The sequence below is a fragment of the Monodon monoceros genome, unplaced genomic scaffold, assembly GCF_005190385.1.
Source record: "Monodon monoceros isolate NGI ecotype Baffin Bay Population unplaced genomic scaffold, NGI_Narwhal_1 Super_Scaffold_12, whole genome shotgun sequence".
Taxonomy (NCBI): Eukaryota; Metazoa; Chordata; class Mammalia; order Artiodactyla; family Monodontidae; genus Monodon; species Monodon monoceros.
In genome coordinates, this window is record NW_021703768.1 from 158,670,814 (window position 1) to 158,688,499 (window position 17,686).

The following is a 17,686-nucleotide window of genomic DNA, read 5'->3' on the forward strand; positions in this document are numbered from 1 at the left end:
AACATGACGGCTCACTGCATCAAAGCCAGCAAGGGAGTCAGCTGGCAAGATGGAAATCATAGGCTGTGCAGCCTAACCACGGAAGCGACGCCATCACCTTCCCAGAGTTCTGTTGGTCAGAACCTGCCACGAGGCCAGCCTGCTCTCCAGGGGGTGGGGAGCAGGAGGTGGGGCTACATGGGGGCCACTCTGGGGCCTGCCTGCCACAGACAAGATTAATAACAGCACGTCAGCCCCAGGGTCTCTACAAAGAGACAGCACTATTTGTAAGTGCTTGCATGGGCCAGATACACTGGGAGGTGCTTTATGACCACAAAGTGGTTCCCTGTGCCCTTAACTGACAGATTGAGGATGCCAAGGCTGCACTGAGCAAGATAACCCGGGTCAGGGGGCAGAGGTAATCTCCAAAGCAAGGACACCTGCTCATGTTACCCACTGAAGACGCTGGGGAATTTGCCCTCAGCACAGAGGTGCTTTGGATACTGAAAGGGCAGGTGTGAGTCCAAAGGGAAACGTGGTTTCTACCCGGAAGTCTCTATCAGAAAGGCTGGATGGGTGAGGGCCCCGCCCCTGCCCCTATCGAGACAGACCATTGTGTCCACCTCCTACCGCCATCTCCCAGGGCCTGACATGGGGCCCACAGAGTGGCATGACTGGGGAAATGACGGCTGGATGAATGCTATTCACTGGTCCCCTGAGGCCTTCAGGGAGCCTCCGGCTCACACCCCTCGGGGTCTGGAGACCCTCTAGCACTGCACGGAAGCTCCTCCCTTCCCGTTGGAGGCACCCAGACCACAGCCTACTGATGTTATACAACTATCCATGCTGGGTGCCCCTTTCCTGCCGCGGGCCGACCGCGCTTTGCAACGCACCATCGGGGGATCTGCTGCTCAGAGTCCTGCCTTGAAGGCCTAATAACCAGGTGACAGCTGTGGAGGAATCACAGACCAACTGGAGAAACCTGAGTGGGTCCAACCATTCAACAAAGTGAAATTTACTGAGATTTTAAAAGTGGAAGTTGTTGGTCAAAAACAAATGAAAAGGGATGAATTGTACAGTAAGCCTTATCTCAATTTTTCTAAATTTAGTTTTAAAAAACTGGTGCGGGGAGGGATGCATGGAACGAGGCAACAGAAGGTCGAGCAGGCCGCTGGGAAGGAGGAAGAGGGTCAGAAGGGCCCTCTTTGGAACCACGTTCCAGACCCAGAGGCCGAGGCGAGTGGGAGCAGGAGCGGCAAGGACATCTCCTCCGGGAGGGCCCAGCGCGGTGCAGGGCAGCCCACATGTGATCCAGCAGCGTCTCAGGAGGAGCCAAGGGACAGGAAACCCCTCCAAACCCACTCTAGCTGCCTGGACGCCTCCACCTCACGGCAACAACAAGAGGCCCAGTCCACCTGAGCCCCAAGGTTGGAGCAGCCTCCAAGGCCCCCCAGGGCTGTGGGAGCAGGCAGTGACAGAGAGAGGGAGATACAAGAGGGCGGAGAGGCCGTGGCACCAGGTGACTGCCAAGGCTGGCCGCCCCTGCCCGGGCCCAAGCAGAGACGAGCAGGACGCCAGGGAAGCCACGCTTCACTTCCTCTAAGCTGACACACATGCCTCTGAGCAGCACACATACGATACGCTTAGAGGTGTGTGTGTCATGCAGTGGAGCTCGCGAGGGGCGTACAGCGGGCCCACCCCCACCCACGCCAAGCCCACATCTAGGTCCCAAGGCCTCCTCGGCCCCGCAGGGTCCTGGGCCTGAGCCCCAGCCAGGGCCACAGGTGGAGTACCCGCCCGCCTGCCCAGCTCCTCCCTGCACTCAGCCTGGGCTGGCCTCTGTCCCGAGGATTCCTCTCGGGCCAAGGGGGGCTGCACAGGGGTCCCTCAATTAACACAACCAGCAGCAGAGAACTCTGAGCTCAGAGTGGCCACCAGCCGGAGACCCACGTTCCACTGAAGCCTGGCTCTCAGGGCACTCTCTCTGGGGCGCAAGAACCCGCTCCAGGGCAGCACCTAGTGGCGCACAGCGGCACTGCCCGCTGAAACCCTCTTAACCCTGTGGTCCAGGCACGGAGCATGCGGTGGGGTGTTTGTAAGGGGCCCTGGGGCTCTCCAGGGAGGGGACGCTGCGAACACGGGACTCCAGCAGCTACTCCGTGGGGCCCACCCGAGAGGTGCTGTCCTGAAGGCAGCACTGGGGGAGGGAGTGACACGGGGCAGGGCAGTGGGTGGGACCCCCGCCGAAGAGTCAGCGTTGTGCGTTGACAGGGAGCTGGAGAGGAGGGGATGGTTCCGCAGCCTGCGGCTGCGGGAGGCTCCAAGCGGCCACAGCTCTTCCCCCCTTCCCGGCCCCCAGCAGGCCTGCCTCAGGGAGGGAGTGGAGACTCAGCTTTGCAGATGTTTCCTTTACTGCATCCAGGCGCTGTGCCCTGCCACACACTGCCCCCAATACAACCCCTAAACCCACATCTCCTCGAGGGCTGCATCATCTCCTCAGCTCTGGCCCTGGTGCCCAGCCCCAGGCTGGGGGCCCTGCGAGGGGCTGGGGGATCTGAAGAGCTGGGCTCAGAGACCACCTCCACCACAGACCCTGGAGGAGCAGCCATCCGTCTCCAGAACAGGAGGAGCCGGGGTGTCGAGCAGAGGCCCCTCCAATTCTGAGCCCCAGGGGTGAGCCCGGGGCACTCAGACACCCCCGTCCCCACACCAAGGCTCCACGCACTCAGACCACATGGAGGTCCTGCAGCCGCTGACCCAGGCCCTGCACATGGAGGCTGCCACCCCTACACCCTGCCACGTGTGAGGCATCTGTGTCCACCACGGCCAGAGCTGCCTTGGTGGCGTCAACCTCTTGCAGAGTTCCTGTGGTGATGCTGCCCCAGAAGCCCCCAGAGTCGAGTTGCAGGAGGGAGGGGCTGAGCTGGGGCCTGTGGGGGGAAGACTCGGGTTGCACAGAGAAGGCCCACATCAGCCACATCCTCCCGGTGCAGAGCCGGGCCAAAGCCCTCCCCTCAGCCGTGGACTCCTGGGCCATGTGGAGCGCATCCAGGGCCACACCAGGGTGACGGAGGGCTCCCCCCGGGGTGCAGGACACTGTGCCCCGAGCTGCCCTAGCGGAGGCTGCACTCCCCCCCCCTGCAGCTTCTCCTGCTCCATGGCACGCACCAAATCCTGCACAAACAGCATCTCGGAGGCCACCTGCTTGGCCAGCGCCTCATAGCGGTTCTCGAGGCGGCTGAAGCGGCGCCTGAGCCCGCTGGCCCCCAGCAGGGCGCCCTTGGCCTCCTCCTGGGCCTGCCGCTGGAGCGCCTCCGTCTTGTGCAGCTCCTGGCGCAGCCGCCGCAGGTCCTGGCCGATGCTCTCGTTCTCCTCGCGGTACCAGGCCTCCTTCTCCTCGTAGATTGCCGTCAGCGCCTCGATGTCCTCGTGGAACAGGCGCCGGCTGTGCTCGAGCCCACGCAGGCCCTCCTCGGCCACTGCCACCTCCTCCAGCACCTTGGAGAAGCGCTCGAAGTTGACGTAGGTGTTGTTGGGGGGCATGCTCGAGTGCGACTTGATGGTGTACTCCTTGAGGCGGGCCGTCTTCAGGCGCCGCCGCTCCGGCTTGCGGCCACTGTCCTCCCGCCGCACGTTCCGCCGCCGGATCGCCTACAGCGGGAGGGGAGGGTGCCTTGGACTGGGGGGCCGGCAGGGGGAGACCCCCCCGGCCCATGCCCGGCCCTCCGCTCACTTTTCATTGGCACTCAGCCCTGCCCATTCACGTACACGTGCTCCTGGTGCTTCCACGCTCTGACGGCCGAGCCGAGAATGGATGGCAGACTACCTGGCCGTGCCACAGACCACAGAGCCAAAAGCATTTACTCTCTGGCTCTTTACAGAGGTTGCCAACCCTAACCCGGGCCTGGAGGTGACCCCTTTCTGGGAAGTTCTGGGGAGGGAGCTCTGCTACGTGCAGAGGGGCTGTGGACTCCAGCCGGCGCCTCCATGAGATGGTTCCAACACCACGTCCATGCACACCCCACGCCCCACACTGTCCGGGTCCGCTCCCCTAGGGACCCTCCCCCATGCCAGGGGCTGCTCACACCTGCCATGCCTACGTGGGGGCAGCCCCACTGCCTCACCTTGATCCAGGAATGCTCCAGGCTCTGGGCGATGGTCATTCTCCTCCTGGAAGAGCCCCCAACCTTAGTTAGTTGCACGTGGGCCACTTTACCATCCTCTCCAACGCAGAGAGCAGGAAGGGGTGAGCCATATTCTCCCTGCTGCAGCTCTGGCTCTCAGCCCCACCTGTGGCTGACTCAGGCACCCGCCCCTGGGGACCCTCCCAAGTCCCTAAAGTCACCCTCCAGCCCAGCAGCAAGTCCCTGAAATGACCGTGAAAATACAGGCACCATGAAGAGCTTCCACTCTGCTTGGCCAACCACAAGGAGCCCATCAAGGGGACTGGGGGTGCGGACTCCAGGGTCTCCATGTTTTCTGAGGGGTTTCGTTCACAGTGTTGACACCTAACACTGGGGTCTCACAACTCAGGCACCTAGAGGAGGAGGCTGGGGAGGACTGTGGCCCACGGGAGCACCTCTGTGTGAATGAAGGCTCCGTGCTGCCAGCACAATTAGATTTTTTTTCTAGGAAAAAAGACAAACAGTAATCTGGAATCTTATAAAAAAACCTCCTATCTTAAACGTTGGCCACAGATTAAAAGCTTAAGAGACAGCTTCTTAAGAGGGCCGACCGGGCTTCCCTGGTGGTGCAGTGGTTGGGAGTCCGCCTGCCGATGCAGGGGACAAGGGTTCGTACCCCGGTCCGGGAAGATCCCACGTGCCGTGGAGCGGCTGGGCCCGTGAGCCGTGGCCGCTGGGCCTGCACGTCCGGAGTCTGTGCTCTGCAACTGGAGAGGCCGCAACAGTGAGAGGCCCACGTACCCGCAAAAAAAAAAAAAAAAAAAAAAAAAAAGGGCCGACCTAACTCCTCTGTGCTATCTCCAGCCCAAAGCAGAAGCCACGCCCGATTCCCAATAACAGGAAGGTGGCGGCTCGGACGGATGTGTTACTTGTCCTCGGCCAGAGCGCCCATCCTGGGGGCCTTGCCAGGCCCTCCCTGCCCAGCCCAGCGCTCCTACTTGGGGTCTTTGACGAGCAGCCGGCGGATGAAGTCCTTGGCCAGCTCGCTGGTGTTGCTGAAGTACTCCTCGTCAAAGTCGTAGTTCACGGCCGAGATGTTGGTCAGGGTCTCCTGCTTGGTCTCTCCCAGGAATGGTGACGCGCCACTCAAACTGGAAGGCGGACACCGGGCTCAGTGGGGCCGGACATCCCTGCGGTCACCCCACAACCAGGCCACTGCCCAGGCCACCACCCGACTCCTCCATGCCCATAAAGGGGGCAGACGTGGAGGAAGGCCGATGCCGGGCCCTGGGCCACCAACCACAACTGTGCCCAGCCTCCAACCAGAGGCAGTGAAAATCCACTGCCCAGCCAGTGAGGGGTGCTGAAATGAGCGGGCAAAATCTCTGCAGAATCTCAAGGTAGACGCACAGCCTCGAAGCACTTCCCTGAAGCGTGTAGTAGTCAGAGGGAAAACGGCTAACTTTGGGGGGAGGTGGCGGGAAGTCCTGGCCGACACTGCAGACGTCATGTGTCTTCCAGACATGCTGCACTGAGGCCACAGCACCACACTGTAAGGTTATGGGTACGTGATGCTGTGACTTAGGGTGACAAATGTATATGTGGTCTTCACTCCAATCCTCAAGTACACAGATCCAAAAACCCTTGTCATTTCCTAAAACCCAAGGTGGCAGCATCTTCTGTTATAATATTTGGTCTTTGTTCCCTTTCCTAAAACAGCTCGGGGTTTGAGATGAAAGGAGTGTTTTTGTTGTTCACAACAAGCCCCCTCCAACCACACCTGAGTTGATGCCATTGAGGTGACTTTGGAACGGCCCTAAGGAGGGGGCCAGTGGCCAGGGAACCAGCAAGTGGGGTTACAGTGATGGAACTTTCATCCTCACCCCTGACCTCCAGGAAGGGGAGGGCCTGGAGGCTGAGTTACTCTCCAACGGGCCCGTGACTGAGTCCACCATGCCTAGGAGCTGCCAGCCAGAGGATGAGGGGGACATGCCGTCCCGGCCCAGGGCCTTGCACGGTTGTTTCACACAATGAGGCCCTGCCTTCTGAACTCTCCTGAACACACCTCTCTCTCCTGCACAAATTCATTCATTCACTCATGCATTCGTCCATCCATCCAGAGTTCCCGAGTGCCGCGACACGTCAGAGAACTGAGGGTGCTGCCTTCCACTCGCTGTCCCCGCACAGAAGCCTCCCTACCCTCCTCTTGACCCACCAGGGCCCCAGGAAGGGGCAGGAAGCGCCGAGCAGGTACTCACAGGATGTAGGTGATGACGCCAATGCTCCTGGAAGAGAACACACAGAAGAGATGGGGGTCAGCTCAGCCAGGGGCACAGCACCCCAACCCCAGAGCCCCAAGGGGGCTGGGGGGCCCAGAGCCCGGTCGGCAGCAGGCCCATCAGCCCCAGGGACCCTCTCCCTCCAGGGGCTGCACAGCCCCCAGCAAGGCCCTCGCTCTGCTCGGAGGGTCTCAGGACTGGACACGGAAGTGCCTTTGACCACACCTGCCTGTTCAGGCTCAAACTGGCCGGGGTCGGGGCGGTGTGGACAGAGCCCAAAGGCACCACAGACATGCAGACGTGGGGCCCTCGACGGGGCTGCTATGGCCGAGGGCAGGGCTGGCAAACTCCTCCTCTAAAGGGCGAGACGCTGAGCGGGGCTTTGGGGGCCACAGATGGTCTCTGCCACATGTTCGTGTGTTTTTAACAACCCTCCAGAAACGTGAGAACCATTCCGAGCTCATGGGCCTGGGTCGTCGGCCAACCCTGTTCTAAGGCAGCAGTCTGTCCTGCCCCTGCCCCACAGCTCCAAGACCAGGAGAACAGGCTACACCCCGGCCTGCGGCTGTGACCGGCAGCTCCTGGGGACAGATGGGGGATGCCCTGAGGAGAAGCGACGAGGGCAGCCCCGGGCCCGCCGCCCCCCACTCACCACATGTCCGCCTCCAGACCCAGGGGCTCGTAGTTGACAATCTCGGGAGCTGCAGAGACAGGGAGACAGGGTCAGGTGCCGGGTATGGCTAAGGGGGAACCAGCGGACAGTGCCCACTCAGGCAAGGCTGGCCCTCGGCAGGGAAGGCCGGGACGGTGACAGCACCAACGCCAGGCCTTGAGTTCCCCATGTCCAGCGCCAGGGCCAGGAAGGGAAACCTGAGGCCAGTGGGCCTGCCTCATCCCATGCCAGCTGGAAATCCTCCAGTGCCCCCCAAGGCCCACACCGGGCCTTACCCACGAACTCCGGGGTGCCAAAGATGTTCTTGAACTCATTCCCTGCTTCGATTTTGTGGGCGATGCCGAAGTCGATGAGCTTGATCCGCGGGTTGGGCACATTTTTGTCCAGGAGCATGATGTTCTCCGGCTGGAGGCAGGGCGGGAAGGCAGGGCGCTGGGCGGGAGGCAGTGCTGCTGCCAGCCCGCCACCTCAGGGAACAGCACCAGGTTGTCCCTGAGCACCTCCCAATCCCAGCATGCAGGGTTTGTGCAGGCTGACCCCGCACAGGTCCAGGCCTGAGCCAGTCCGTCTCCCCAGTGCCCCAGGCAAGGACATCCTGTGCCGAGGGGAGGTGGACCCTCTCGGCCCCCATCCTCACCCTCCCCGGTCAGGCTGGTCCCCAGCTTTGTCCTGAGGGCCCAGCGGGGCTACCTTGAGGTCGAAGTGGGCGATACGCTTGGAGTGCAGGTAATGGACGCCGTCCAGGATCTGCTTGAGGAACTGGGTGGCCTCGTCCTCTGTCAGCGACTCCTTCTCCGCCAGGAAATCGAAGAGCTCCCCGCCCGAGACCAGCTCCAGGATGAGCACCACGTCGGTCTTGTTCTCAAAGATGTCGTGCAGCGTGATGATGTTGGGGTGCCGGATCTCCCGCAGGATGTTCACCTCCCGCTCGATCTCCTCCCGGCTGACCCCCCGGCGGCTGGACGACAAGCGGCGCTTCTTGATGAACTTGGCCGCGTACTCCTTCCCGGTGCCCTTCTGCCGGCATTTCCGCACAATTGCAAACTGGCCGCTGCAGGGACAGAGGGGGAGGGGAGAGTGGGGAGTGGGCGCCGAGAGGGACACAGGACTCTTGGGACCGGGCCACGCGCGGATGACGCAACCTCCTGGGACAGTTCGTCCCAGCTCCTGGCACCATGCTGAGGTGCACCCCACCAGCTGGAGAATGCACCCCACCCAGCAGGGGTGCTCCCACGCGAGTGCAAATTGGTGCATAATACAGTGGCTAACTGGCGTTTCTGCAGCAGTGAAAGAACAGAAACGGCTCCACGTTTATCAAAAGGGAGCTGGACTCCCATCATGGTAAGTCAGGCAGAATTTTCGCAGTCTTGGAAAAGAACGACTCTCCATGTGCTGACCAGAAAGACACCCATGGACTTCCCGGGTGATGCAGTGGTTAAGAATCCACCTGCCAATGCAGGGGGCATGGGTTCAAGCCCTGCTCTGGGAAGATCCCAAATGCCGCACAGCAACTACGCCCGTGCGCCACAACTACTAAGCCTGTGCTCTAGAGCCTGCGAGCCACAACTACTGAGCCCGTGTGCCACAACTACTGAAGTCCGCGTGCCTAGAGCCCATGCTCTGCAAGAAGAGCCATGGCAATGTGAAGGCTGTGCACCGCAACGAAGAGTAGCCCCTGCTCGCTGCAACTAGAGAAAGCCCATGCACAGCAACGAAGACCCAACGCAGCCAAAGATAAATAGTTAAAATAATAAAATAATTTTAAAAAAAGACAAGACAGATACCCATGAAGACCGGCTCAGTGAAGACAACTGCAGGATAACACAAGGAACGAGATTTTTCTGGGTAAAAAAGGTACATGCTGTACCCACCTGTATACAGGTATGTTTATGTGTGTAGATGCAGGAAAAGAGGTCTGAAGGACACACACCAAGCTGTGAGCAAGAGACATCTCTGAGGAGCACGACTGAGGGCAGTGAAAAGGGGTTTTTACTTTTTATTTGATATGACTCTATAAGATTCAACTTCTCACAGCGTTATTTCATCATTGTTTAAAATCTAAGAAAAGATAAAAAACCACTGAGTTCAAAAGAGCTTCTTATTCAGGGACTTCCCTGGAGTGCAAGTGTTTAAGACTCCATGCTCCCAGTGCAGGGGGCACGGGGCCAATCCCTAGTCGGGGAACTAAGATCCTGCATGCCATGTGGCTCTGCCAAAAAATAAATAAATAAAAGGATGTCTATCACTTAAAAAAAAAAAAGAGCTTCTTATTCAATAGGCAGAGTGAAAGAAGTACACACATTTTCACAACAAGAGAGAACAGTGAGGATGTGGAGAAACCAGAACCCAGGTGCATGGCTGGTAGGAGTGTGAGACGGGGCAGCCACAGTGGAAAACAGTCTGGCGGTTCCTCAAAAGGTGAAACATGGAGTTACCATCGGACCCAGGAACATCGCTCCACAGAAGCTTGCACACAAATGTGCACAGCACCATTATTCACAGTAGCCATAAGATGGAAATAACCCAAATGTCCCTCAGCGGATGATGGATACACAAAATGTGGTCCCTCCACACACAGGCACATCGCTCAGCCATGAAGAGGAGAGAGGCACTGACACTCGCTGCAACGTGGATGGACCCTGAGAACACAATGCTCAGCGAGAGAAACCAGACACAGAAGGACACACAGGGTGTGATTCCATTGATGGGAAACGTCCAGAACAGGCAAATCCACAGACACAGAGGGTGGATTCCTGGTTGTTGGGCTGGGGGAGGGGATGGAGGTGTGCCTGCTCGTGGGGATGAGGTTTCCTTTTGGAGTGATGGAAACGTTCTGAAAGTATTTAATAGTGATGGTTGTAAGACCCTGTGAATGTACGAAAGATCATTAAATTGTACACTTTAAATGAGTAAATTGTATGGTGTGTGACTTGTATCTCAAGACCCCTGGTATCTGAAGAGAAAGAGAAACTCTCTTTACTGCACTCCAGGGAGCTGTCCAATGTCCGTATTCTTTCGTTATCTAGGAACTTACTTTAACTTGCCTTCACTCAGGAATTGAGTGAAAAAGGCCAGAGGGTAAATATTTTAAGTTTTACGGGCCATGTGGTCTCTGTCACAATTCTTGTGTGTTTTTATAACCCTTTAAACAAGGAAAAAACCATCCTACGTTTGTGGGCGGGCCATACTGAACTAGGTGAGGGCCGGATGTGGCCCAAAGGCCATGGGTCGTGCACCCCAGCCTCCAGAGGATATATGAACACACACATGAGCAGAGAAACTAATTCTAAGACAGAAGGCACACATTCCAGACAAGAAACATCAACCAGGCACCACTGGGGGTCAAGGGAAAGGAGACTAGGTGACTATGTGACATCTTGTGGAAATGGGGGACGAGCACGCAGAGGAAGGAATTGTGCAGACGGGCCTTGGGGACAGGAGGGGTCTCTTACGTTGGTGACAGCACAGGGAGGACAGGCCAGACAGAACGAGAAACGAATGAGGGGTGCCTCTGCCAAGCCAGCAGGGCCCTCAGAAAAGCCAAAGGACCCAACTGGGTGTGTCCCAGTAAGTGGACCTCACTGGGACGCCCAGGACCACCTGCAGCCAGCAAACACCTGAAGCGCTGCCCTCGTGAGCATCGAGACACAAAGGCGCCCACGGCAGACCACTGCAGACATGCTCCGAGCACACTCAGGCAGGTGAGGATCAAGGTGGGGAGTGCAAATTATTACCAACCAGGGTAGGCTAAATAAGGGTCCACATCCGAATCCCCAGAACCTGTGGACACGTCATCTCATGGGGCAGGGGGCCTTTGCAGACAGAATTAAGTTAAGGCCCCTGAGATGGGGATGACCCTGGATTCCCTGGGGGGCCCAGTGTCATCACAGGGTCCTTGTAAGAGGGAGGCGGGAGGGTCAGAGGCAGAGAGACAGGAGATGCTGCACTGCTGGCTGTGAGGATGCAGGAGGGGCCGCGAGCCAGGGATGCGGCGCCTCTAGAAGCTGAAGGCGGGAACCAATGCTGCCCTGGAGCCTCCGGAAGGACCAGCCCTGCAGGTCCATTTTAGACTCCTGACTCCCAGACCTTTATGATAATAAATGGGTGTTCTTCTAAGCCACTAAGTTCTGGTAATTTGTTACAGCAGCAACAGGACACTCAAACACTAGTCTAAAAGCCAAGAGGACAGGTCAGACGAGAAGTGTCAAGTGTCCCTGATCAGGCCTCGCCCCCCGCACGGAAATCCACGCTGTGCTCCTGCCCCTACCTCCACATCTTAGCTAACATTCCCCACACCTGAAAGGCCTTTCCCCCTCCCCTCTGCCGACATCAACCAAGCAAGTTCTTCCAGGTCCACCTTCCATCCCACAATGACGCCAGACAGTAATAACTTCGAGGGCTGAGTGTTCGCCACGTGCCAGGAACACTGCTAAGCACTGGACGTGTGGCCTAATTCTCAAATACAAGGATTTTTCTCCCCTCTAGCTTTATTCCAAGCTGAACTAACAAAAAAACTAACAAAGAAAGAGTTCATGGGAAGAGGGACAAAGACACTGTTAGGTGCTGAATTGTGTCCCCCAAAATCCTAACCCCCAGAACCTCAAAATGTGAGGTAATTAAGTACAAATGAAATCACTGGCGTGGGTCCTAATCCAGTATGACTGCTGTCCTTATAAGGAGATTATAATAAGGACAGGAGATTAGGATACAGACATGCACAGCGGAAGAAAATGTGAGGACATGGGGAGAAGGCAGCCGTCTACACACCAAGGAGAGAGGCCTCAGAGGGAACCAAGCCTGCTGACACCTCAACCTTGGACGTCCAGCCTTCAGCACCGTGAGAGAATCAACCTCCACTGTTCAGGCCCTCCAGTCTGAGGCACTTTGCTACAGCAGCCCAAGCTGACGAATACAGACACACACAGCTCTCCATGACGTGGAAGCCAGGCTGGAGGTCTACAATGACCAACAGCAGATTCATTTATTTCCCAAGACTGTCCAGGTGACTTGAATTAGGAGGAAAGAACCCTCCATACACATCTGCACAGGCACACAAAGAAACTCACTCCCAGTTCATTCAGCCCGTGACTCTTGGGACAAGGAAACACGACCGTGCTTTGCTCGAGACAGGCAGAAGAAGCTGGACGCCCACCTCTGGTTCCAGCACTGGCTCCAGCACGCCTGGGCTTTGCAGCCGGCAGGGCGTGGCCTCAAGGTCTGAATCCTGCCTGGCCACTTTTAGTCTGTATAGCCTTGGGCAAGACGCTTCCCTGCTCTCAGCCTCAGTTTCTTTATCTATAAAATGAGGATAATAACAGTACCTCCCTGGTAGGGCCTTTCACAGATGAATGGAAATGTAACAAAAAAACAGCCCAGGACTCAGATGTCCAAACAACATCTGTAATTTATACAAATTGCAGCAGAGTATGCACAGTGTTCTGTGGCATTAATCCTTCACCTCATGTGTCTCCAAGAATGTTCCGGATCATTACATAGGGCAGCGCTGTCCAAGATGGCAGCTACTGGCCACATGTTAGCTGTCCAGCCCATTCGAATTGACATGTGCTGTGAGTGTACAAGGCACACCAGATTTCAAAGGTGCACATCAATAAAAAGCAGTAAGCTATTTCATTAGTAATTTCTATAATGATCACAAGCAAAATGATAACAGTTTGACATATTGGGTTAAGTAAAATACATTATTAAAATCATTAAAATTAGGACTTCCCTGGCGGCCCAGTGGCTAAGACTCCACGCTCCCAATGCAGGGGGCCTGGGTTCGATCTCCAGTCAGGGAACTAGATCCCTCATGCATGCCACAACTAAGAAGTCCGCAAGCCACAACTGAAGACCCCGCATGCTGCAACTAAAGACCACGCATGCGGCAACAAAGATCCCGCGTGCCGCAACCAAGACCCAGTGCAGCCAAATAAATTTTAAAAATTTAATTAAAAAAAGTTAATTATAAAAAATATTATTAAAATTGACAGAGCTACTAGAAAATTTCAATAAACTCCCTACAAGGCTTGCATTATACAAGTTGCTGGGCTCTTTTTTTTATTTAACATTTTCATTGGAGTATAATTGCTTTACAATGGTATGTTAGTTTCTACTGTATAATAAAGTGAATCAGCTATACATATACATATATCCCCATATCCCCTCCCTCTTGCGTCTCCCTGCCACCCTCCCTATCCCACCGTTCTAGGTGGTCACAAAGCACCGAGCTGATCTCCCTGTGCTATGCGGCTGCTTCCCACTAGCTATCTATTTTACATTCAGTAGTATATATAAGTCCATGCTACTCTCTCACTTCGTCCCAGCTTCCCCTTCCCCCTCCCCATGTCCTCAAGTCCATTCTCTATGTCTGCGTCTTTATTCCTGTCCTGCCCCTAGGTTCTTCAGAACCTTTTTTTTTTTTTTTAGATTCCATATATCCGTGTTAGCATACAGCATTTGTTTTTCTCTTTCTGACTTACTTCACTCTACGACAGACTCTAGGTCCATTCACCTCACTACAGATAACTCAGTTTTGTTTCTTTTCAGGCTCTTTTTAATGGCTGCATAATATTCCATCGATGAGCCTATGGTGCTGTGACGGGCACTGAAGAGGCTTCCCGTCTTTTGCTCACAGAAAGTCCTTATAGCAACTTTCCCTGTCCCTAGATCCTTAGGTCCATGTATGTACTACTTCCACAGAATTAACTCCTAGCAGCAGAATCAGTGGGTTAAAGGGAACATACATGGTATTTTTGCTGACTTTTGCCAAACTACTCTCAGCAGCAGGTCCTAATACATTTTCAACAACAGAGTCTGAGACTTTTTTGGGGGTGGGGAGACGGCCTGCATTCTCTACCACTCTACCGGAGGAAATTCCTAAAGGAGGGACTTCAGAATCCTAAATGAGCCCCATACACTCTCTCAGCAAAGGCCTGATGAACAGCTCAGTTATGGCTCAGTTATTTACATTCCATTCTGGTGACATCATGGGGCTGGCCAGCAACAAACTCACCAAATAAGGTCTGAAGCTCTGTGGGGGGGGGGGGGGGGGGGGGGCCGGGCGGGTCGGGGGGGGGGGGGGGGGGGCGCTCCCAGGGGACGCTCCAAGGCCCAGCCCAGCAGGAAATCAGCTGCTGGCTGGATCGGGAAACCTCTGCTCTTTCCCACAAGAATGCCAACCATTGGCAAGGGTGTAGGCCCAGACGGGAGGCCTTCCCTGGAAACGTACGAGAGCCGGGGAGACTCAACTGCCCTCCCACAAGAGAGGATTAAAGAGAGGGACAGACCCTCACCAACAAAACCTGCCAACATCTACTGCTCTCACGCCCATGCCAAGCACCGTATTAGGTGCCATTTGTGCTCAGTTATGTTTCTCCCCAAAGGAAATGCACAGAGGATGTCAGAGCAAGAATTCCAGGCCCAGACTGGCTGACTCCAAAGCCCAAACTCGTTCCACAGCACATGATATCGACTCATCCCTTCTTGGAGAGTGGGATAAAGGACAGGAGAGGAGATACACCCAGAAAACCCCACAGCGGGTCTCTCCCCCGGTCGGAGCCCCATCAGAGGGGAGAACTCACCTGCCCAGCTCCTCCCCCATCTCATAGTGGTCTTCCACATCTTCCTGCCTGAATGTGGACATAGCGGCCGGTCTGCCTTCCAGCGCCTTCCACTCCAGTGCAAACCCAGTCACAGTGGCCCGGGGGACAGGACCTCAGGGAGTCCTCTAGCCGTGACCCTGGAGGAGGACACAGGGAAATAAGAAAGGAGTGAGATGCCAGCCATTACTTCTAGGTCAATGGAGTGACCTGCTCCCCCAAAAGAGGTTTCACATCACACCATGCTGAAATTCCACGGTCCTTGTAGAAAGCACTTGCAATTGGTGGGCGGGGCACGTCCATGTGTCGGTTCATTTAGATACCACACCGCCCCGAGGTCAGTGTTAGCCCCGCTGTGCCACCTCCACCCCCATAGCTCCCAGCCACAGACCTCTGCTTCCACACACAGCACCGCAGTCTTCTTCTGCCTCTCCCTCCTAGGCTTCTCCCAACCTGCTTGTCCAGAGCCCCACACACTCCTGCAAGCTCCCCACACTCTTCACACCCCCAAACCCTGGGGCTCCCTGATTCCCTGCCAGACCTCCAACACGCTTCCATCTCCCTACCCATCAGCGGCCTCAACCCCTCTTTCCCTTACCCACTAACCCCTCCTCCTCGGCTGGTCTCTTAAGACCCTCTGCAGCGCTGTGGGTAATCTCTTGCTCCCCCCAATCCTGAATTCCCCAGGAACTGGACAATGGCTTCCAAGCTCCTCCGAAGGCCCCGACCCGCTCTTGCTTCCCCTGACCTCCACCGTCCTAGCAAAGCTAACTTCTTCCTCCCCCCGTCCCCGAAGGCACCCCTCCAGGTTTCAAAGGCCCCCACCCCGGTCTCCACACTCCCAACGGGCCTCTTCAAAGGGCCACAGCTGAGAGTCTCCTCCATAGTCCTTCTCCCCCGACCTTCTCCCAAGCTCCAAGGCAGACCCCGACGGCTTCCTTCAGAGACGCCTCAAAGATCTCCCCAGCCTCTGACGTCCCTGCTCCAGCGTCCCAGAGACCGCCACGCCCCTCACAGGCCCCGGCCCAGCTTCTCTCCCGCCCAGTCATCCCACGGGCCCCCAAACGTCCCCCCCCGCTAAGACCCCCAAAGGCCCCCCCAACCCGCCAGCCTCGGACCGAGCCCGCTCCGCACCCTCCTCGGCCCCGCGCCGCGAACCGACCCCTCAGCCGCGCTGCCAGCCGCCGCGTCCTCAGGCCCCGCAGCCTTGGCTGCCTCGACGCGCCGACCCGTGCGACGTCACCGCGCCCTCCAGGGCCCGCCCCCAAGAGGTGGACCCCACCACCCATTGGTCAGTGCGCCCGCCGCTCGTGAAGCCCGCCCACCGCCGCCTTCCAGGCCCAGGCCCTCGCGCGTCCCGCCCTCCTCACCAAAATGCTGCCTCGCCTTTGGCACAGGCTAGGCTTCCCGCAGGTGATTGGCTGTAAAGAACGCCTGTCAAACTTACGGAAGTCGGCCTTCCGACTTCCGGCCCCTGGACCGCCCCGCCCGTTCTCCTCTGACCGGGGTCCTGAAGCTGGGAGGCGGGATGCTGAAATCCTGCATCCCTATTCCTGCCTACCTTGGGCATGAGATAACGCGAATCCAAGGCCCAGCTCCGGCATGACAGCCCGTGAGGTGAACCCTTGGGCTGCTTTAGTCCCTGAGTGGCAGTTTGCTTCTCTGTAAAATGCTAACCATATTCCAAATACATAAAGATGCAAATTAGGAGATTGGTCTGGTGTTGCCATTAATGCTTGAGAATTTTTAAATTTTTATTTATGTATTTATTTTTGGCTGTGTTGGGTCTTCGTTGCTAAGTGCGGACTTTCTCTAGTTGTGGCGAGCAGGGGCTACTCTTCGTTGCGGTGCGTGGGCTTCTCATTGCGGTGGCTTCTCTTGTTGCGGAGCACAGGCTCTAAGCGCGCGGGCTTCAGTAGTTGTGGCACGCAGGCTCAGTAGTTTTGGCGCAAGAGCTTAGTTGCTCCGCAGCATGTGGGATCTTCCCAGACCAGGGCTCGAACCCATGTCCTCTGCATTGGCAGGCGGATTCTTTCTTGTTTTGTCTTTTTGCGGTACGCGGGCCTCTCACTGTCGTGGCCTCTCCCGTTGCGGAGCACAGGCTCCGGACGCACAGGCTCAGCGGCCATGGCTCACGGGCCCAGCCGCTCTGCAGCATGTGGGATCTTCCCAGACCGGGGCACGAACCCGTGTCCCCTGAATCAGCAGGCACTCTCAACCAATGCACCACCAGGGAAGCCCTGGCAGGTGGATTTTTAACCACTGAGCCAACCAGGGAAGCCCCTTGAGGATTGTTTTGACTCCTTTTAAGCTCAAGATACATGATAACAGCTAGCATTGATCGAGCCTTACTGAGTACCAATCAACAACCCGAGAAGGTAAAACACATTAATATTTTACCCATTCTATAGTTGGGGAAACAAGACCCCAGAGAGGTTAGGTAACCCACCCGGAGTCACACAGCCGGCGAAGGCGTAACTGAGATTCATTCCCAGAGAGGCCCGAACCCAAGCCCACGCTAAACTAGCTCAGATACCATCTGACACGGACCTGTGTCTTTTGGTCCTTGCTGGCCACCCTAACCTCGTGCAACCGCCCCCCCCCGCCCTTTTTCACTCCACCATTTGCCTTCTCGCCTCAAGCATCTCATTGAGATGGCACCAACTCTTTCTTCCTCCTGCCTGGGAACCACCTTCCTCCACTCTTTTAACTCCTAAGCACACTTCAGTGCACAGCTAAAGCAGCACTTTCTCCCATATCCAGTTTCCCCTATTACATCTTGTATTTGTCACCATTAATGAACCAAGAGTGATACGTTATTAACCAGTCTGTACTTTATTCAGAGTTCCTTGTTTTTCCCTAATGTCCTTTTCCTGTTCGAGGATCCCACGTCATATTTAGTTATGTCTCCTTAGGTTCCTCTGGGCTTTGAGCTTCTCACACTTTCCAGTTTTTGATGACTTAGACAGTTTTGAGGATTGGTCTACCCCCTCAATTGGAATTTGTCTTTCTTGTGGTTAAAGAGGGGTGACG

General features: G+C 56.4%; 1 protein-coding gene across 2 annotated transcripts; it reads right to left on the bottom strand.

Moving 5' to 3' along the window:
* Positions 1 to 973: 973 nt before the first annotated feature.
* DAPK3 (death associated protein kinase 3) lies at positions 974 to 15,909 on the bottom strand. 2 transcript variants are annotated; one of them, XM_029218691.1, is made up of 9 exons: positions 15,816 to 15,909; positions 14,636 to 14,793; positions 7,746 to 8,106; positions 7,331 to 7,460; positions 7,035 to 7,083; positions 6,362 to 6,388; positions 5,102 to 5,254; positions 4,104 to 4,149; positions 974 to 3,630 (listed from the first exon to the last, which is right to left on the bottom strand). In XM_029218691.1, exons 2-9 carry the CDS (start codon positions 14,695 to 14,697, stop codon positions 2,950 to 2,952), a joined length of 1,509 nt encoding a protein of 502 aa, XP_029074524.1. In that variant the 5' UTR covers positions 14,698 to 14,793; positions 15,816 to 15,909; the 3' UTR covers positions 974 to 2,949. The 2 variants fall into 2 exon arrangements, with proteins under 2 accessions (XP_029074524.1, XP_029074525.1); XM_029218692.1 differs by having other exon boundaries at positions 15,788 to 15,829.
* Positions 15,910 to 17,686: the final 1,777 nt, after the last annotated feature.